At 63.7% G+C, this 20,756-nt stretch overlaps 1 protein-coding gene across 6 annotated transcripts in view; it reads left to right on the top strand.

Annotated features, from left to right (window-relative positions):
• The window catches only part of ITPR1 (inositol 1,4,5-trisphosphate receptor type 1), a 223,293-nt gene that overhangs the window by 171,184 nt on the left and 31,353 nt on the right, over window positions 1-20,756 (top strand). For all 6 annotated transcript variants that reach the window (XM_054594640.1, XM_054594639.1, XM_054594637.1 and 3 more), the window contains 9 exons: window positions 939-1,119; window positions 2,508-2,761; window positions 4,245-4,445; window positions 5,913-6,023; window positions 7,889-7,984; window positions 10,064-10,201; window positions 11,179-11,283; window positions 13,605-13,797; window positions 17,415-17,537. In XM_054594640.1, the coding sequence (XP_054450615.1) occupies window positions 939-1,119; window positions 2,508-2,761; window positions 4,245-4,445; window positions 5,913-6,023; window positions 7,889-7,984; window positions 10,064-10,201; window positions 11,179-11,283; window positions 13,605-13,797; window positions 17,415-17,537 (1,402 nt within the window). The remainder of the gene's footprint in view (window positions 1-938; window positions 1,120-2,507; window positions 2,762-4,244; window positions 4,446-5,912; window positions 6,024-7,888; window positions 7,985-10,063; window positions 10,202-11,178; window positions 11,284-13,604; window positions 13,798-17,414; window positions 17,538-20,756) is intronic.

Genomic DNA, 20,756 nt, shown 5'->3' with positions numbered 1-20,756 from the left:
TTTTTCTGGGACGGCAAGCCGAGCGCTACCTTGCGTGGGAAAGTGCCACCCTTCCCAGCGGGGAGGGTCTGAGGTTGGCAGAGGCCCCAACTGGGAGAAGCAAGTGTATTGTTTGGAGCTTTGTTTCATTCTAGAAGCGACAGTGCTGTATTTTTATGTAAATAATTCACAACAGCGTGGTGTTCACAAAGGGTGGAGAAGCGAACGCTCGTAAGTGATGTTGAGACACCATATTGTGTTTTTATGTGAACAATTATACCGTTGCTTGTGGTGGGTCCAGAAACAAATGTTCCTGGCAAACTACCTGTTAATTTTTAGCTTCTTTGTCTAAACCTCTTACCCGTCCCTCAGGGCCTGCTTTGAAGTCACCTTTTCCATGAGGGTTTTGGGGCCCCTCCAGCCCCAAGCTGCTCGGCTAGAGCTGTCTTGTAGCTGGTGGAGCGCTTGTCGCTCCCACACTTTGGTCTTGCTTGCGACCTGTCCTCCTGACCGGGCGTGGAGGGAGCCTGTGGAGACAGGGCGCATCTAACCCCCTGCCTGTGTTCACCGGGCTCTGCAAACGGGGCTCACAGAAGCCCCTAGACAAGCGGCTGGCCCAGCAGGAATCACCAAAAACACCTTCTGTTCCCACCGTTAATGGAGTCGTGGGGGGCAGGGGCTGTCCCCGCTTTGCTGACATCCACCCTCCGCCGCGCAGCGCGCTCCCCAGGCCTGTGTGACTCGGCTCCGGCCGGGACACCCCACGCGGTTCTCTGTAACGGCTCCGCAGAAAACCTCACGCCTCAGGACCCGGAGAAGGACAGAGCCGGAACAGCTCTTAGCTGTGGCCCCAACTCAGGCCATTTGCAAGGGCTCGTGGCCGGCGCTGCTTTGGTGTCTGGCGGGGGATTCGGTGACTGTCCGCCACAGGTGCAGAGTGGGTGTGCTTCCCTTCACAGCACTCCTTCTTCTGCCGGCTGACGGAGGACAAGAAGTCGGAGAAGTTCTTCAAGGTCTTCTATGACCGGATGAAGGTGGCCCAGCAGGAAATCAAGGCGACGGTGACAGTGAACACCAGTGACTTGGGGAATAAAAAGAAAGATGACGAGGTCGACAGGGACGCCCCCTCCCGGAAGAAAGGTAAGCGTCCCCGCCAAAGCCTCCACTGCAGCGGCCTGTGCGGCGGGAGGAGCGGCCCCCGCTTCCCCCGGGGCCCCCTGTTGCTTCTAGACACCAAATAGGGCGCATCCCGGGCCTTCAGAAGCAGAAGACGAGGCCGCGCACGAAGTACTTCCTCCTACATAACTCCCACCGCTTTGGAGGTTCTTCTTGTTTAATCAATTACGATACATTCTTGGTCGGACTCCAGGTTTTATTGGCAGGAAGTCCATAAATAACCCCCTCCTGTAACTTTCCATTTAATGTTAAAGTCGAGGAAGACGCTTTAGAGCTGAGCGTGCCTGTCCTCGGTAGGCTGACTCCCCCTTACCTTCTGAACTCCTTGTTTACGGAGCCTCTCGCACGTCACCTCCATGGAAGAGAAGTGACAGTTGGGCGGGCCCGCTGGCACTGAGTCAGTGGCCTCGAGCCGCTCAGGGCCCGCTCCGCACCTTGTCTTGGAAGGCAGTCACGGGGCCTCTCAGCCACGGCTCACTCAGGCCCTGCGTGCTGTGGGGTGTTGAGCAGCTGGCGTGACCCCTATGCAGCAGAAGCCAGCAGCCTGCCCCCCTCCCAAACCAAAAATGTCTCCAGGTTTTGCAAACGGTCCCCCCCGGAGGGACGAGGGCGCTCCCAGCCCTGGGTAACACCCACTGGTCTGCAGCACGGAGGAAGAGGAGCAGAGGGTGGCCCTTCACCGAGTCCTTCCCCCGACCTGGGCGCTGTTGGCAGCCCTTCACCTGTGCTGCTTCATTTGGCGTCAAGTGAACCCTGCGGAATAGATAAAGCTGGTGTCCCCGTTGTACAGATGAGGCATGGGCAGCACAGAGAGGGCGATCGGCGACCTGCCCTCGCCAAAGGCGCGCAGCCTGGGGTGGCAGAGCGAGCAGGAGGCAGCCACGGGCTGCCGGGCCGCAGAGGCCCTTGCCGTGGTGCCCGGGAACCTGGCAGGGCTCTGAGGACGAGCTAGGACGGCGCACCGGAAGCGCTCCATCGCAAAGCGAGAGCTCCGCGGCTGGGACAGCCACCGCAACTGCTCCTGTGGTGACTGGCGCGCTGCGTGCCCTCCCGGGGGGCTTCTCTGGGTGAGGCTGCACTGGTCTCCCCATTTCACAGACGAGGACGCAAGGCCCAGGGCCACGGCCGCATAGGGCCGGCGGGGCCTAACTAGGGCTTTTCCTTGCAAACCCAGGGCAGACCCCGGTGCAGGGCAGAGCCGCGGCCGGCCCCAGCGCCATCCCGCAGAAGGCCCAGGGGCAGATGGGAGGGCCCCAGCGAAGGCGGGCGCTGCGTGTCCCCATGTCCCTCCGTGGTGGCGGGCGGTGCCCCCAAGGACCCGCGGCGCTGACAGCCTCTCGCTTGCCTTCCAGCCAAAGAGCCCTCGGCCCACATCACAGAGGAGGTCCGCGAGCAGCTCCTGGAGGCCTCCGCGGCCACCAAGAAAGCCTTCGCCACCTTCAGGAGGGAGGCCGACCCCGACGACCACTACCCATCCGGAGAGGGCGCCCAGGCGGCGGCGGACAAGCCCAAGGACGAGCTGGAGATGAGTGCGGTCATCACCATCATGCAGCCCATCCTGCGCTTCCTGCAGCTGCTCTGCGAGAACCACAACCGGGACCTGCAGGTGAGCGCTGGCCAGGGCCGTGCCCGGCCCCTCCGCCTGGCCCGCGAGCTGGGCGCCCAGGGTGGCACTCCCTCCGTTCCCGCCCCGCCGTCCCCACAGGGGCGGGGAGGGGCCCCTCGCGCGCTCTCACGGTGCGGGTGCCGCTCCATGCGTAGCGGAGCGTGTGCGTGTCACCGGCCCCTGCCCAGCCCGTCCAGCGCGCAGGGGAAGCTCGGGTGGCTGCTGGTGGGCGACAGAGCAGACTCACAAAACCGGGGGCCCAGAAAGCTCTGACTGAGTGCTCGGGGGGGTGAGTGAAGGAGTGGCTTTCCAGAATCCTGCACAAATCCGCGCTCAACAGCCTTTGTTGAACGGATCGCGGCAGGCACCCTGGGCTCGCTAGGGCGTTGCTGTTAGAGCAGGGCCAGGGACCCCGGCTGGCTCACAGCGTCCTGGGTGCGAAGGGACTGGGCCTTGGGGGCCGTGCTCAGGCAGGCGGCACGGGAGGGGCCCGGGCAGTCGCATGGCAGAGCGTGTGCTCGCCCCGCCCGGCGGCGGAGCCTGGAGAGCTTCCACCTCGGCCCTGCGGACCCACGTCAGCGTTTCTAATTGGTCACCAAGGGACACTGATGCCCGTAGCTCAGTGACGCCCCCACCGGTGGGCCCTTAGGTTGTTTCCAGCTCTCCCCTGTCTCAAACAGCATGAGCTGACCGTCCACGCGTACTCAGTGACTGGCGGTCAGCGTGTCCCCGCTGTGTCCTTAAGCATGTGCAACTGTGCACAGGAGAGTATTTGTAGTTAACTTCGGGTTCTAAGAAGAGGTTAACAGGGTCATGACAGAAACCATCTCCTCATCAAAGCGGACTCCTCTTTCCGAGGCGGTAGCGTGGGGCTCCCTGTGTCGGGTTGAGGACGCACCTGCCCCGTGTCGCTGGCCAACACTAGTAGCTCCCCGGGAGTGTGCACCCGCGGCCACCGCACACAGGCGCACGCTCGTCTGCTGCACGGGCCCCTCCCTTTAACAACGGGATGGCCCACAGGGAGTCCTGGGCTCCCGCCGGGCACTGGGCCTAAGCCCACCCCTCACACCTTATTCACTTTGTGATGAACTGTCCCCAGGCCTGGGCTCGGGGCGCCCAGCCTTCAGAACATGCCCTCACCTTTTCTGGAAATGCCTGTGAGCGTCCCCCCTGCTGAGAGGGCAGCTGGGCCGGGGGGGAACGGGAAACGTGGGCACTCAGAAAGGCTGTGAGGGTCAGGCGTGGGCGGTCCCGGGCGAGCCCTCTGGACCCGTGCACATCGCCTGGGGACCCGCCGCAGTGTTGACAGCCATTGCCACAGACCCCGTCCACGGGGGCCACCCTGGTGGACTACTCTGCCCGCTGCTGCCTCTCCGGGTACAACTGCCGCACTCTCGGGGAGCCCACCCGTCCGGGGCTGGCAGGACGGCTGGGGGTGACCGCTCCCTCCTCTCCCGCCTCCGCGCCCCTTCCCTGGTGGCAGAACTTCCTCCGGTGCCAGAACAATAAGACCAACTACAACCTGGTGTGCGAGACCCTGCAGTTCCTGGACTGCATCTGTGGGAGCACGACCGGCGGCCTGGGCCTGCTCGGGCTCTACATCAACGAGAAGAACGTCGCCCTCATTAACCAGACCCTGGAGAGCCTGACCGAGTACTGCCAGGGGCCTTGCCACGAGAACCAGGTGACCGACCGCATGTCCTTCGCGGGCCGGGGGCTCGGGGGGTGGGGGCAGGGGAGCATGTGGGTCCCTGTGGCAAGGCCGCGCGCGTGGCCTGGCTTGGAGGCCCTGTGGCCCCGGCCGGTGGGCTCGGCCTCGGGGGAACCAAGGCCCTTTTTCCAGCGGGAAGGCAGGTGCTACGGTGCCTCTTGTGCTCTGGGACTCAACCTGGCCACAGGTGGTGGCGCTGTCCTCCCTCGGGTCGGTGTGGTTGGGTTTGAATGTCCAACCCTGACCTGACCGGGGAGCGATGTCAGTGTTGGGGGTAAACCAGAAGCCCGGGTTCTGTGTTAAACGCTATGACAGACCCCAGAGCGGCTGCCTAGTGGCAGGAGGCTGAAGAGAAGGCCCTGCCGCACGTGAGACAACGGGCGGTTCTGATTTTAACACCGTAGACAGAGACGAGGAAGACCCGCCCGCCCATCGTGGCCTCGGCCTCTCGGGAAGTGGGGTTTGGGACGGGACCCGATAGTTTCTTGAGTGGAGTCATTGCCTCTCCGGGGCCTCTTGTAGGTTGTGTGGCTTTTGCGTTGTTGCTGCCACGAGAATGATCTTCAGCCCAGGCTCCAGCTCTGTCTGGGCAGGAGGGGCGGGCCGGGGCTTCGGTGCTCAGTTCTGGGCCCGGCGGCCCGGGGAGTCGGGGTGGCTAGGCTCCTTGGGGGACACCGCCGGGGCCTTCGCACGGGGAAGAGGTGACTTGCGGGAGGGGCAGCTCCCTGTGTTTAAGAGCCCGCTCTCCGGTGACTGTGACTGTGGGCCAGGATTCGGTCGGACCTGCTTTCCTCTTCCGGTTCCCTGAGGGGACAGGGCGCAGGCCAAGTTAAAATAAAAAGGAACCCCAGCGTTGCAGCGGGCTTGCGGGGGAAGGCCTGTCTTCCCCGACGTCTGAGTGAGCCTCCCGGTAACGTCCCGCTGGCTTTGCTGCCAGACGGCGGCCTGTGGGAGGCGGGGACGGGGCGCCCCGGGGCCCATGGGTGAGCGCTCCCGTGCGCAAGTTACCCAGGAACCTTGCGTTCCAGTGTCAGCCTTAAGCAAGAGCCTGCAGCCTGAAAACCAAGTGGTGTGGAGAGAGCAGAACACGCCCTAAAAGGGGAAATTGGGTCTCAGAGCCTAGAACGGGTCACACGCCATGGTTTCCCTTAAGAACAAAAGCCAACCGCGCCACACTGTTTGGATTGGCCACCACTGGTTTATCAGTTCCAGCACTTGGGGACTTTCCTACTGTTCAGTGCTAATTCTGAAACTAGAGATTTTCATCTGTCTTTTATTTTTACCACTTTCTCACGGAAAATCTGCAGCACTCCCCCAGAGACACTGCGGGGACTGGCGAGCGGTGCGTTGAATCGCAGGTCAGGCCGCTGGCCCCTGACATCCGAGTGACGCCCAGCGCGTGTGTGCATGTGTGTGCGTGTGCGTTGTGTGTCTCCCCAGAACTGCATAGCCACCCACGAGTCCAACGGCATCGACATCATCACCGCCCTGATCCTCAACGACATCAACCCCCTGGGGAAGAAGCGGATGGACCTCGTGCTGGAGCTAAAGGCAAGTAGGGACGTAGCCCTTGGAAACGGCCGCTCTCGTGTTTGGCCCCTGCAGGGGACGTGCTCCATGTTGTGAAACCATGAAAAGCAGTCCTTGTACACGAAGGGAATGGTCCACGTTGCAAGCGCTGACTGAAATGCAGAACTTCAGCCTTTCTCTTCCAGATAAGGGTCTTGTGACAGGAGACAGGCTTTCACTCTTGGTCACAGGGAGGTCACAGGGACCAGCCCTCGTCGCCCGTAGCTGAGGGCCAGGCTCGCGGCCTGAGAACTGGAGGCTGTAACTCCCACAGCCACAGGCCGCGAGCGATGGCCACGCCGCTCCCTCTGTGGCCAGGACCTTCCCCATGGGGGAGAAGGGCGAGTTGACGAACAGCGCAGCCGGGCCCACGTAGACCCCAAAGGCTGCGATTTCTGCGTTCAGGAAACACCTTTTCCTGTGCCATTGCTGATGTAGCAGAGGGCGGTTCATCCATGTTGGTTTAAAGGAAGGAAAGCGCCCCCGGCCAGAATTGCGCCCCCGGCCTGGCGCGGTCCTCTGAATGGCACACACGCGGTGGACTGCGGGGACGGGAGCGCAGAGGCCACTGGCCTGCTGACCCCTCATACCCGGAGAGCTCCAGGGACTGGCCATCGAGCTTCAAGGGGCTTAGATGCCCACTTTACAGGCAGCCTGCTGGTCGTCTGGGCAGGCGACGTGCCGTTCCCGAGGTTGCGTTCCTAAGCGAACCCGAGCAGACACACCCGCCCTCCTACTTAGGGGACCCAGAGAACCCCTAAGAGTTCAAACCCTCAATTCTGAGAATCGAGCTTGCAAGCCATTCGGGTGTCTAAAGTGAATTTCAAAACATGTCAGCCTCACCAAGCACATTTCCTTTGCAATTGTCCCCGCGCTCGGGCGTGTGGAGACCTGTCTGCCCCGTCGTACACCCATGCACAGCACTGAGCGCTTTGTCCTTGTCACGGCACCGCCAAAAAGCTCAGCGGTGCTTCTGGTATAAACAGTGTCACGGGAAAGAAAGGTCACAGAGAGGTGTGGACACAACCCCCCTGGAATGACGATTTTAGTTTCCCTTTGGTCCTGAGAACTGGGGGTCCAGGCGAATTGTTGATTCGGCGTATGGATTAGGCAGAATTTTTTTTCCTCGTTTTCAGCCCTCCTGGCAGCTTGTGCTGTAGAATGGGCTTGACCACCGCCCCGGCTCAGGCCCCGGCCCACCGTTCACCGGAGCGCCGCAGGCGAGAGCCTGAGATGAGCAGATTGCTTGTGCTCCTGGCCAGCAGTTCTGTGGATTCTTGTAGAAACTTCTCCCTTAGAAAGGCTGCCCTAACAGCACAGCAGCCTGATGGAACCGCAGCGATCTGTGCTTGGGAAGGAAAAAAATAATACTGTCCCCTCTCCCCCACTGCGCATGCCGGACGGCGCTTGGGGCACCAGGGGCAGCCCCAGGGCGTGTGCAGGGGCCTCGCCTGGCCCCTTGCTGCCTCGCCCTGGCCGCGCCCTCGGGCCGTCAGGGGTTCGAGAGCTGGTCGCGCTGCCCGCAGGCCGGACGCCACCCGCCTGTGGCCACCCGCCCCGAAGGCACAGTGGGTCCGGACAGCAAGGTCTCCCGGACCCTGTCCCCATGTGGGGCCGGCAGACCCCCGGCACCCACGTTTAAAGTGTCTGCTCCCCGTAGAGCTATGTCAGCCAACGGCAGGGAGACGCAAGGCCCACACCGGCACGTGTCCCCGGCCCGGGTCAGACCCTGCAGACGCGTGGCGGGGGGGTCCCGGCCCTCCTTGGCGTGGCAGGCCTCTCACGTGCGTCCAAGCCGCCACCCCGGGCAGCTCCCTCTACTCCGCCCTGCCTCTGTCTCCCCCCAGAACAACGCGTCCAAGCTCCTGCTGGCCATCATGGAGAGCCGACACGACAGCGAGAACGCCGAGCGGATCCTGTACAACATGCGGCCCAAGGAGCTGGTGAGCGGGGGCGGGGGCGGGGGCGCCCGCCGGCCTGCGCGGTGCAGGGCGGGGCGGCAGGAAGAGGACGTCCGCGCCAGGTCCTGGCCCCAGGCCAGGCTGAGGCGGGGAGCCGCCTGGGAGTGGTACCCGCTCTCACCCCGGTCACAGTCACGCACGGGCGCCCCCCGCAGGCGGTGCAAGGGTGGTCGGGGCCTCGTCCCTAAAGGAGGCGGATGACGTCACCTAGTGGGGACAGTGCCTGGCGCACCAGCAGCCCCTCCAAACAGCCGCTCCTTGTCTTCCCCCTCCGGCCACTTCCACCCTTCTTGTCCCGCCTCTGTCCCCAGCTCAGAAGTCACGGCTCTTCTCGCTGCCAACAGTCTGGGCAACAGAACAGCGTTCTTGGGGTGCTGGTATTCTGTGTATTTCTTTTAAAGAAGACGCTAGCCTGCCCATTTCCAAGGGACAAGGCTCCCAGTGGGCTGTGACTCCCAGGCCGGGAGCAGGCGCTCGGGCGGTGACAGGAGCTGAGGGCGAGACTTGCTGTTTGGACTTCCCACACAGATAAACTGTGACCGACAGACGTAAATGAGGGCACTGAAACGCCCCTGCTGTCTGTGCCCTAACGTGCATTCCAGCCCAGGCTGAAGTCCCTTCTCTAGCCCTTTAAACAAAGTCACTGGCGAGCCCAGCGCTTTGATCTTGAGGTCAGGAGTGTGTCCTCGGCCTGAGACAGACGTCCTCCTCAGAGCTTACATAACAGCTTATGTAACGGGGCGGCGGGGCAGGGGGGCGGCAGGGAGGCCAGGGCCGGTCACTCGCGTGCGGGGATGCGCGGCTCCACAGAGACCGCGTTCCATCTCCCGTGAACCGGGATCGGGCCCCCGTCCTGGGGGACAGCCTCACAGCCCAGGGCCGTGGGGGTGCCCAGGCTGCCCCTGTGGGTGAGGCCCATCCAGGCCGGGGGAGGGGCACATAAAAGGCAAATGATGTGGAACAAACCCGCTTCAGTGACCCCACATAGCGAGGCGCTGATGTCCGGCATGTGTGTGTTCTGGCCCCCACATCCTCTGCACCGTGTTTGTTCAGTGCGATACTGGAGGGAACGGGGAGGGCGAAGGGAGGCAGGGGTCCTGTCCCCAAACCCGCTTCCGAGGCCTGGGCCGGTGTCAGTACGGAAGCGAGGGCCCCCACCTGCTTGGCCTCGAAGAGAGAGAAACAGTCTAGAGTCATGTCCTGTGTCAGCGCAGAGGCCTCAGCACCTTCTGAGCCATCGGAAAGCGGGGCAGAGGGCGCCTTGTCCCACCCTTGACCGCATCCGGGGCGCGGTGCTCCCTTGATACACAGGCCAGGCCCTCCTCTGTCCCCTTTGTCCCAGCAGCCGGGCGGGCGGGGCAGTGGGGCAGGTGCACATACTGCTCCAGGAAGCAGGCTCCCAGCAGGAGACAGGCCGTGGGGGTGGGGCCTGCGGGCCCGGCCCAGCTCAGGCCCGGCTGGCCCCCGGGGCCATAGCGCTGCACCCTGCCTCTCCTGGTCTGGAGGACACGCGGGTGTTTGACACTCGCTGTCCGACACTGACGAGCGCACCTTTTTCTGAGTGTCGGACCACAGAGCACAGAGCGTGGCGCGCACCGGTGCTGGGGCGGGGGGTGCTCCTGGCTAACGGTGTTCTTTTCACCTGGGGTCGGCTGGGGAGCGGGGAGGAAACTGGGGTCAGAGAAAATAGTTTCCCCCGCTAGCTCTCAATGCAAACGGACTTCTCGTGTGTCTTCCCAGGAATGGCGCAGGTAGTGGGTGGGAGAGTTGGCCAGAGGAAACACGGGGATAGAAAAAGCCAGGCTTCTAGCCTTCGCTCATGTCCCGCGTTACCGTTTGGAGTCACGTTCGTCGCTGTTGTCCCCTTCTCAAACCGAGGACACGGCCACGGGCCGTCTTGTGGGCTCGGAGGAGCGAACGCGCCCACTCCCCGGGCGCGGGAGCTGACGTGAAAGGGCTCCGAGGCGCTGTCCGCGCCAGATGAGAGAGGGCTGGGCGAGCCGCGCCGGGCCCCTGTGGGTCGTCCCTGACGCAGGCTCGGTGTGCACGCCCTGCTCACAGGTGGAAGTGATCAAGAAAGCCTACATGCAGGGGGAGGTGGAGGTGGAGGATGGAGAGAACGAGGAGGAGGGCACGAATGGCGAGGACGGCGCCTCCCCCAGGAACGTGGGGCACAACATCTACATCCTAGCTCACCAGGTACGCACGGCCTCTCCCGGCCCGCCCGCCGCCCCAGGCTCCCCACGGGCGCGCCCTCCCCCTCGCTTCCCCTTCCCAGCGTCAGCCAGGGCCAGTGTGTGTCCATGACGGGGCTCGCGGGCGCTAACAGCGGCCCGGCCCGCGTGTGGAGCTCTGGGCGCTTCCGTCTCCCACTCTGCGGGGGTCACGCCCCTGGAAGGTCCCGCCCCTGAGAGCATCCCCACTGAGCAGTGGCACATAGACGGTGGGGGTTGCGACTGCAGGCGCCCGAAAGGCGTCCCCGGCTTCTCTGGAACATTGATGAGTCTGTCAGAACCGCGAAAGGCGTCCCAACATCGATGAGTCTGTTGGAACCGCCTGAGGCGTCGGCCTCGCTGCTGTGCCTGTCGCATCTGGGAACCAATCCTTGGGAACTGACTTGTCACTGTGACTGCTTTTTGTGGGCCTTCGGAGGGCGTGGCAACCTTTGAACCCTGGCACCAGCAGGCCCCGTTGCACGCCACCCTCCCCAAGTGTCTCGGCTTTGAAGACACTTCCTCTTTTTGGAGGTCACTGTGCCTTGGCTGCAGCCGCCCATGTTTCCTGTCCCCTTCACCGCGTGGGTCTGGGAGTTAGATCACAAATGGCGGCGGGTCGGACCGCGGCCGCTGGGCCCGGCCCTCAGCTCCTTCGTCTGTGGCCTTTAGCCACCAGGAGTGTGCCTGCACCTTCTGGGTGCAGGCGTAGGGCTGTGCAGAAACTCCGTCTCCCTGCTGCTGGCCAAAGATGCCCAGGGCCGCATGGCTTCGCGGCCTCGTGCGTGTGTCTGTGAGCTTCCCCACACTGTTCTGCCTTCTGCCGACTCACCAACAGCGGCTGAGCAACGCGCTCATGCAGCAGCCTCGCCCCCCGGCCGCCGCACGCGCCCCTTCCCCCGCGGCAGCGGGAGCGCACCCTGTGGCCCAGGGCACAGCCCTGCCCTCTGCCCTGTGTTGCAGCTGGCCCGGCACAACAAGGAGCTGCAGAGCATGCTGAAGCCGGGCGGCCAGGTGGACGGCGACGAGGCCCTGGAGTTCTACGCCAAGCACACGGCCCAGATCGAGGTAAAGGGCGTGCGCGCCTGTCTGAGCGCCCATCCCACGCTCGGCGCTGCCCCGACCCCTCATGGCGAACCCTGACCCAGCCACAGGGACAGGAGGAGGTATCATAAGAAAGTGCAGCAGAGGGACCCACGGCAGAACGTGGTTGGGAAAGCGGCTCATGCTCAAGAAATGACCCCTGAGCCCAGCCTGAAGGAAGAGCAGCTGAGACAGGCAGGGCCTCGAAGGGAGAGCCGCTCAGATGCGCCGGTGGTGGCCGGGGAAGCCCCCTCTGTGGACAGTGCAGGTGGGGCCCGGAGCTGGAGTTGCAGGGCCGGGGGAGGGGCCACTCAGGTCTGAAAGGAAGGCCAGGTGCAGCCTCCCGCAGAGGCCTGGCCGCGGCCCGAGACGAGCGGACTCTGCCCCCAACGGTGTTGCTCAGGCTTTGGCGGCCAGGCCCGCGTCGGGGATGCGTGCTCAGCAAGCCCCTGACCCTGAGGGGGCTGCGCGGGCTCAAGGCCCCGGCGCGAGCAGGGCCCCGGAATGGGAGCGGAGCGGGTGGGCCGCCCGCAGGGTCATCAGAGGTGGGGCTGGAAGTTTAACCGGGGCCTGGCTTCCCCAGGGCATCTGGCGCATTTTGTGTCACTGAGACTCAGGAGAATGGACTCCCGTCCCCAGGCTCTAGGCAGGAAGGGGTGACAGGCCTTCGGAGCTAAGGAACTGCACAGTTAGAGGGGCGGACAAGGCCACCCGCCCGGTAGGGGCAGGAGGAGGACTGGCTCCCAGTCGAAGGTCTGCCCCCCACCCACGGTGTGGGCAGGTGTTAGGTGCTGAAGGGAAGCAGCCCGGCCGGGCGTCCCTAGCCCTGCGGCCCTGCCCCTGGCCAAACACCCGCCTCCTCTGTTCCCGGGGACGTTTTCTGTGCGCGGCCGGAGACCGCGGTTACCTCAGGGCTTCCCCCAGCCCAGGTGCGGGGCTGGGCAGCCCTGAGACTGGGCCGTTCTTGCCAGGAGGCCTCCTGTCCCGACTCCTCTGCCCCATCCGTGTGTGACCTGAGCCCAGGGGGGCTTCCGGGGGCACGGCCGTCAGCGTGAGGAGGGGCTGGTCCAAGCCCCTCCGGCTGCGGGGAGCCGTAGACTCTTGATAGGAGGAGGCTGTGGGTGGTCCCGAGCCCGTCCCCTGGGCACCGGTGGACAGGCAGGCTCTGGCCCGCCCACTCGCCCCCACGCCACGCCCCCAGGTCACGGAGGGCGGCTGAGGGGTCGGAATCAGTGTGAGAGTGAAGCTTCCATAACCTGGCCTCTCACTGTACCTGGGAGCCGCTGGTCTGAAGACCGTCTCCTGGAGCCCGCGGAGCCGGGGCTGTGGGAACCTGCCTCAGCTCCGAGGGTTTCCCGTGGCTGCTTGACCGGGCCATCCCGGGAAAGTGAGAACCGGACCTCCCTGCAGTGGGCGTGGCCGGGCCTCCCCAGCCTCCCCGGCCTCCCCAGGGAATGGATCAGGACAGGCGGTGCCCCTGCCAGGCTGCACCCTGGCCCCCTTTTGAAATCTGTCCCCCTCCAGACGGTGACTCAGCACAGTGTCGCAGAGTGTGAACAGCTCTGACCTCGCTTCCTCCTCTCTGGGGACTGAGCCAGTCTGGGAACGGTGTGAGGTATCCCCCCCCCCGGGGCCCAGCCGAACCAGTTTAGGGAACAGCGAGCGCTACCCCAGCGGTAACGGGGCACACCGGTTTCTGCATCATACGTTTCAAATGCTGTGACAGGCAGGATGTCACTGCTCCTGGGTAAACCAAAGGTCGCTTTTTAAAGTTCCTATCTAGGAGAAATAACCCAGGTGCCCCCTGAGAAAGGATCTCAGCCGGGTGTGCCCCACGGGCCAGCGTGGCACGGTCCCAGCCAGGAGCCACCAGCCAGGTGTGGCTTTTTAGCTCAGATGCAGAAAAACTAAATACCCAGTCCCCCGGTGGCGCGAGCCACGTGGACTGGTGCCCAGTGGCCCCATGGGACAGGCCATGCTTGGGGACAAGATGCCGTCATGATGGGGTTTCTGCTGGGCAGCCCCAGCCCAGAGCCTTGGCCACACGCACACAGCGCACGGCCCAAGTCACTCTGACGAGTTAGTCACAGGAACCAAACGGGCACAGCTGAGGTCAGAAAGGTACGCGCACCGGCTGCCCGAAACCGGTCTGCGGGAGTCTAACAGGCCCAGACCAGTCTGGGGGTCGTACCCTCAGAGGAGCCTCGAGGAAGGTCTGCGTTACACTCCATCTCGGACACGGAGCCCGTGGCCCAGGCCCTGAGTGAAGGTGCCAGAAGGTGACACTTGCTCCCACCCGTCCCCAGATTGTCCGGCTCGACCGGACCATGGAGCAGATCGTCTTCCCTGTGCCCAGCATCTGCGAGTTCCTGACCCAGGAGTCCAAGCTGCGCATCTACTACACCACGGAGCGGGACGAGCAGGGCAGCAAGATCAACGACTTCTTTCTGCGCTCCGAGGACCTCTTCAATGAGATGAACTGGCAGAAGAAGCTCCGAGGTGGGTCCGCCTCCAGCGCCGCGGCGCCCCGCGGGGCCCCAGGCCCGGGCGGGCAGCGGGCACCCATGTCTTCAAGTGGGAGCAGAGCTGGCGTGGTTGGAGACGCTTCCCACCTCCGGGTGCCAGGCAGTCCCAGGCGCCCCTCAGGGTCGCAGCTGCCGACAGGCCCCCTCCCTGCAGCGTTGGCCTGAGGCGGGGCAGGGTGTCCTCTACGGGCACCTCCGGAGGCCTGACTGCCGCGGGCCAGCATGCCTGATGGAGCCACGCTCCGCCCCGGCTGCGGGCAGCTCGGGCTTTGGGCGTGAGCGTCGTGCTATGGACGGTGCGGCCTCTGCTGAGGGCGCTGCGCCCGGCCCACCAGTGGGTTGAACTCCCTCCCCGGAAGCACCGGGAAGGGGCTGCCCAGGGCTGCAGGCTCTCGGTGGTCGTTAGCAGGTCTGGGTGACCCGAGGGCAGCCAGGCACTGTGACCGACTACGCTGGGCTCGTCCTCAGCCCCGTCAGCCAGCCCCGGCTGGTGCCTTGTCTGAGGCCCAGGTCCCAGCGGCAGGTGGGGTCTCCGGGGCTCTTCCTGTGGCAGGGCTGTGGGCGGGGACTTGGGGAGGGCGGGGGGAGCCCCTGGGAGCCTCTCCCCCTGCTGCCCCCTCGGCCTGAGCAGGACCAGACCTGCAGCCACCCCTCCCTTTCTTCCTCCACCTGGGTGTGGCTCATGGCAGACGGGTTGTACGTGCAGGTGGGCAAGACCCTGGCCCCTGCTGCGTTTTCGGTTGTTGCGAGGGGGCGCCTTGTCACCCAGCACTTCTGAGCATAAACCTTGTCTCTGGTCCTGCCTGTGCCTCACCCAGACTGCGCTCGGCGGTGCATGCGCACCCTCCTCCCCTCCTCGGTTCCTGCCCAGGGACCCTCGGGGTCCCTTCTTTCCATGTCGGTGTGTCCTTGAGGCCGCCGAGGACCTCCCCTCGCCCCTCAGCCCGTGAGCAGGGCCCCGTCGGCAGCACCGTGTGGGGACAGGCGAGAGGGGGACATCCGGGAAAGGCGGCACGGGCCCCGCCCACTGGTCCCTGTCTGTGCGCAGCTGTCAGGCTGAAGGCGGGGGCTTTCTGTTCGTTGTTGCCTCTGTCCTTTCCTGCGCTTAGCGTGGGCCCAGCTTTAGGAGGTTACCCCGAGTTCAAGTACCCAGATGAGCCCGGGCCTCTTTAAAACTGCGATTTCACCCTGATTGATGGGAGGCCCGCCAAGGCTGGACAGGACTGACGCGTCCGCTCAGCGCTGCGTTAGCAGATCCGCGTGTCTTCCCTGGGCCCGCCCAGGGGCTGGGGAACTGACCGGAGGGTCCCACCACTGAGGGTGAGGCTCGACGTCTCGTCCCCTTCCTCTCAGGTGGTGTCTCCAGTCTGGTGTAGGAGGAAGCCCGCCCACCTGCTCGGTGGCCCCAGGCACGTGGCGCCTGCAGAGCAGGGAGGAAGGCCACCTGATGGATGGGTGGATAGTGCCCTTGGCTAATACCTTGTTTTAGTCTTTGTTTCAAAACAGTGTACATTTCAGTGAAGCTTAAACACAGTTACAGTTCTTAAAGATTGTAATTGGCTTCCAAGCTACCTGCTGGGAAGCAAAAAATTGAAAATAATAACGGAATTAAACATGATTTGCACAGAGAGAGAAGGGAGAAATGTACTCATCATAAATGAGACTACAGTGAGACATGTTCTCCCCTCAGTAGCTTGTTTCTCTGGTAGAAAGCCGGCGAAGGTGTTTTCTGGCCTGTCTGTGAGGCCGCCGTACCTCTTCCTGGGCCTGTCGCAGAATTGCCGGGGCGTTGGTCCCGTTGCCAGGCGCAGACAGACGCTGAGGCCTGAGGCCTGAGGCCAATGTGGTCAATACTGTCTCCTGCGAGTTTTCAAATGCACACAAGCTAGGCTTTCCAGAGCCCTCTTCCTTGGTGTACTCGCATACGATGCACACGCACACACACAGTCATGATGCCCACACGCACGCACACACAGTGCCCAAGCATGCGTGTCCTCAAGCAGCGCACACGCACGCATGCACTAACAGGGCACGCATCCATACACGCCCATGCTCACACTCACGGCCTCACACTCATGATGCATACACACGCCTGCATTCACAGCACCCACGCGTCCATGCTGACGTCTCCCGAAGACCTGGCCCCGGGGACGTGGGGACGGCGGGGGGACAGAGGGGCTGCACACGCTGACACTGGCTGCCGGCAGCTCTCCCTCCCGCCCTCACTCCCCGCAGCGCAGCCCGTCGGGCCCTTCTGCTGCTGCGTGACCCTCTGGTGCTCCTGCCCGACTCCCGCCCGAACAGCCAGGGGGCCCTCCCTGTCTCCGCGTCCTTCACTGAGTCCCACCTGCTCAGGCCCTTCTGCCACAGGGATGACACGGGCACAGGCCCCAGGGATGGGGTGGGGACGCATTGGGGGCATTTTCCCGCCCACCACAGGTCGCATGTGTTCCCCCACAGCTCAGTTACCCCACAACTCAGTGCCTTACAACAGTTAACACTCCTGCTGATTCAGTGTCCCAGCGACAGGAACTAGAGGAGCTCGGAGCTCGGAGCCCGGGGGCCTCTTGGCAGCCAGGGCTGTGGCCTCAGAGGCGGGCCTGGGCCAGGAGGGCCCGCTCACGGGGCTGTGGGCACTGGGCCCCCGGGGCTGCGTGTGTCAGCTCACAGCACAGTGGCGGTGTCCGCCAAGGAAGTGCCCGGTGCAGGGGGTGTGCAGGGAACCAGCGCTGGGCTGGGGTGCCAGGCAGGGGGCGTGGGGGGGCGTGGCGGGGCCAGGAAAGGTGGGGGGTGTGGCGCCCGTGCCCTGGGAGGCAGAGGGCAGGGCGTGTGCAGCCTGCGCTCGCAGGGTCTCCCTGCCCTGGGTAGACACCCAGCGGCTTCGAAGGACGGAGTGTTTGCTTGTAGGCCAAGCACTCTGGCATTTAACGCGTGTGAGCCGTTTATCGCTGCGGCGGCCAAGCAGCCCGTGGGCAGGCCCCCCGACCGACTCCAGGCTTTGCCGTCTAGTTTCTTTTCCTCTTTAACATCTTCTCATGAGCTTTCCGTGCGTGCATGCGGTGGGGAGGAGGGCATGGCTCCCACACGGCCGCCCCTGCCGCCCTGCCCTCCCCTCCTGCGCTTCCAGGTTTGGAGCCAGGCAGCCTGTGGCCATGGCAGCTGTCCCTGCCTGGGGCCGGCTGAGCCAGCCCTGAATGCCGCCTGTCCCCGACCGGCGCCCACGCTTCTCAGAGGCTCAGTGAACGCCTGGCCTCCCTGGGCTTGTCCTCTGGCCCCAGACCCCAGAGCCCCGGGGGGAACTGAGGGCTCGATGTGAACTCTGGACTCCCCCAGCCTGCACAGCAAGGGTGCTGACCGGGGCCGGCCGCGTTTTCCCCGCTCCGCCTTTCTCCTCCTCTTCCCTTCCGTGTCCCCGAAGACACCCTCTGTCCCAGGAAGCACGGCCGGCAGAGATGAGCTGGTCTCAGGCCCCGGGGAGCCCACGAGTCACCCTCACATGCACCGCGGCGCCCACTGCTGTGGGGGCAGCCGAGACAGAGGCGCCCGGCGGGGGCGGGCCCGGGGGCTCACTCGGCCGTCCTGCCCCCCCAGCCCAGCCCGTGCTCTACTGGTGCGCCCGCAACATGTCCTTCTGGAGCAGCATCTCCTTCAACCTGGCCGTCCTGATGAACCTGCTCGTGGCCTTCTTCTACCCGTTCGGCGGGGTCCGCGGAGGTACTGTCTTCCGCTCCGGGGGGTCCACTCAGACAGGAGGAGGTGGTAGCTTTTACCCGGGTTTAGCCTTCAGTCAAACGTAGGATAATCCAGGTTTTCTGTCTGTCTGTAGTGACGGAGGAAGGAAGGAGCCACGCACTGTTAGGCCCGGGAGAGCTCGGGGCGCGGACGGGTCCCAGGGCCGGCCCGCGGGGGGCAGAGCCGGGAGGGCAGAGGCTTCGCTGCTCACACCAGTAGCTTTTTCCCACACCGTACTTCTGGGGTGGGTTCAGACCGAAGAATTTGTGAGAAATCTCTGGAATTTTTTTTTGTTTTTTTGGGTGGGGGGCAGGGCTTCAATGACTGGGGGCCGCGCATTCATGGATGTTCAGCCTGCAGAGCTGCGTGCCGCTGCTCACGTAACTGACACGTGGGTTCTGGGGGGGGCACCTCTTCGGGGCGGCCCATGGCTTCCTTTCTGACGCCCACGGTCGCCTCTGGGGAGGGGGAGCCCCCTTTCCAGCTCATTTTTTCAGCAGAGCTTCTTGGCGGATCAGCTGACGCACCTGCGTGACAACCGCCGGGAGGCACCCCCTGTGACACGTGGGAGAAAGGGCCCCAGGCGAGACGCGCCCCGTGCGGGAAGGCTCCCGGCCGAGCGGCCGGCCCGCCCGCGTGGCAAAGCGCCGCCCCCGTGACCGCAGCCGTCGTGCGGGCCCACGGGAGAGTGAGGACGCGCCACAGGACCGCCGGGGCCTCTGGCTTGGCCGTGTGCAGGGCCACCTTTCCTGTGTGGCTTTAAAGTGACGTTGAAAGCTCTGTTGGCGTGATGATTTTTTTCCCCAAAAGCACCATGTAAACCCAAGCCGGGGGAGTTGCCTTTGAAATGCCGTGTCAGGAGCCCCGGTGCCGCAGCTGTGGCGCTCGGCGGCCCGCAGGGCGGCCAGGCTTTCTCTGAGGGGACGTCCATCTGCCTGAGCTGGAGGCCTCTGTCCACCCCGGGGAGTCGTCACACGCCTCCCAGCACAGCCTTTAGCCGTGACTTGGGTGTGTTTGTGTTTACCCCTATTTTTTCCAAATATACAGTGTCCGGGACAAATAACACCCCTTTTTTATTACATAAAAGTCTTTTATCGCAAGATCATAAGCATGTAATCCTGTAACTTAACAGCATCACACTCAAGCCCACCATATGGCATTTTAGGTGAGGTGTTCGAATCGCTGTCCATCGCACGCGAGCCGCTCCCGGCCCCCCCCCGCAGCAGGCCTGCCTCTGCCCCACCCTGTGTCCAGCGCCGACTTTTATTGTGCATCCTGGTCCCTAGGGTGGCGCGGGGGCTCGTGTCTGGGGACAGGCTGACAGGCACAAGCCTGTTCCAGGGGGCATCTGGACTTAGCGAGTCCAGCCATGGCGTCCCGGCCAGCCCTGCCGCTCCTCCGCCGTCCCGTGACGGGGCGGCCACTGCAGGCGGCCCTCTTCGTCCTCACTGCCGGTCTCCAGGGGCCCCCGCTGAGCTCAGAGAGTGGCGGCTGACCCCTCAGGGTCTCGGGGGCGTCCTGTCTGCTCGCCATCCAAGTCCGAGGACCACCGAGTGAGGTGCCCACTGAAGGTCCTCCCAGCTCTGCGGCGGTGGCTCCCTGTGGCACGAGCTCTGGCTGGTCTGGAGGAGGCCAGGCGTCCAGCTGGGACAGTGGGGGCCTTAGAACTCCGTGCTGGGGCCGGGGGGCGGGAGGGCTGCGCGGGAAGGACAGTCAGGCCTCCCGGGGAGAGGGGGCTGGCCTGGCCTACGGACGCCCTGGCCGTCATCTGGGGACGGAGGTCGTCCCCAGGGGGTTGATTTTTTCTCCTGTGAGATGATGCGAAATGATCTTCTACACATCCCGCTAACCCCCTTCAAGAGGAGGGTCACGTTGTCCCTGCCTACAGGCAGGACCTGGTGGCTAACCTGGAAGGATCGCTTTGAGATCAGTATTTGTTCTCGTCAAACCCCCAAACCAGGATTTCCAAAGTGCCGCTTCTGAATATGTGTCACGACCTCGTTACGTACGTGGATGGCTTCCTGTGACTTAGCAGGCCTGTGGCTGCTGACGACGCCAATGGCCTTAAAAGCTCCTTTCAAAGGTGTTGGTATCATTTCCCCCTTTGTGCCAGGGCGGATGCGTCACGCCGCCTTCCCAAAGCACGACGCCTGCGTGGCTGCAGACGTCTGACTGACTGCGTGAGCTCGTGCTCTGAGCAAAGCGCACACAGTGACACTGCGTAAACTCCCTTGTTTTTGAAGTTTCCAAGCGCGTGCACAAGTAGGAAGAACAGCGCAACCGGCCGCCACAGCACCAGCAGCCCCACTACCGCAGGGACCGACGGTTTCCCCACCTTGTTTCGCCCACCCTCCCACTATATTTTCTGAAATGTTTTCAAGTCTAAACGTCTTGTTTTGCCCACGAACCTGTCAATGTGCGTTTCTCACTTAGAAGGATATTTTGAAGTGTGTGCCACCACCAGACCTTTGCCGTACCTCACAAGGTCAACAGGAGGTCATGTAGTAGCCTGTTCATTGTCACGATTCTCCAGGTGCCTCAAAGATGTCTTTCGATAACAGGGCTTTGTAGCCTTCCTTGCTGACACTGCCTCACAGCGGGGAGATGGCAGGCTCTCGTACTCGCCCCCTCAGGCTTTGGGTGCGCGCCTGCATTATGCTGGGGCCTTGAGAGGCAGCTGAAGGCGGTGATGAAGCACTTGAGAAAATGAAAAGCAAGCCACAGACCCGGAGAAAGTACGTGCCAAACAAGTGGTAAGAGGCTTCTACCTGGCATATAAAAAGAACACTTTTGACTCAATAAAAAAGGCTGCCCAATTAAAACATTGGGCAAAAGAATTGATCAGACGCTTCACAAAAGACAGGCAGGCGGCCCGGTACGCTCAAGACACGTATGCTCATGAAAGGATCGTCACCGTCACCCGTTACGGGAACGTGCAGGTGCGAACCACGGGGACGCGCCACGCCCACCTGCCAGCAGGGCTCCCCTTGGGAAGACGGACACCACCCGGTGCTGGCGAGGGAGGGGGCAAGGGGGCCCCTCCCATTCCTGGCGAGGAGGGCAGACGGCAGCCACCGAGGAGCACGGAGTGGCTCAGTGTCTCACAAAGGCGGACGTGGGCTTCGGATTCCAAACGCGGCTTCCCCGTGGCCATCCAAGGGCAATGAAAGCGTAGGCCCAGGCCCAGATTTGTCCTTGCAC

The sequence above is a fragment of the Pteronotus mesoamericanus genome, unplaced genomic scaffold, assembly GCF_021234165.1.
Source record: "Pteronotus mesoamericanus isolate MK-2021 breed Mesoamerican mustached bat unplaced genomic scaffold, CSHL_Meso_final scaffold_533, whole genome shotgun sequence".
Taxonomy (NCBI): Eukaryota; Metazoa; Chordata; class Mammalia; order Chiroptera; family Mormoopidae; genus Pteronotus; species Pteronotus mesoamericanus.
The sequence above is the reverse complement of the archived record's forward strand: the minus strand, read 5'-3'. Positions and strand labels throughout refer to the sequence as shown.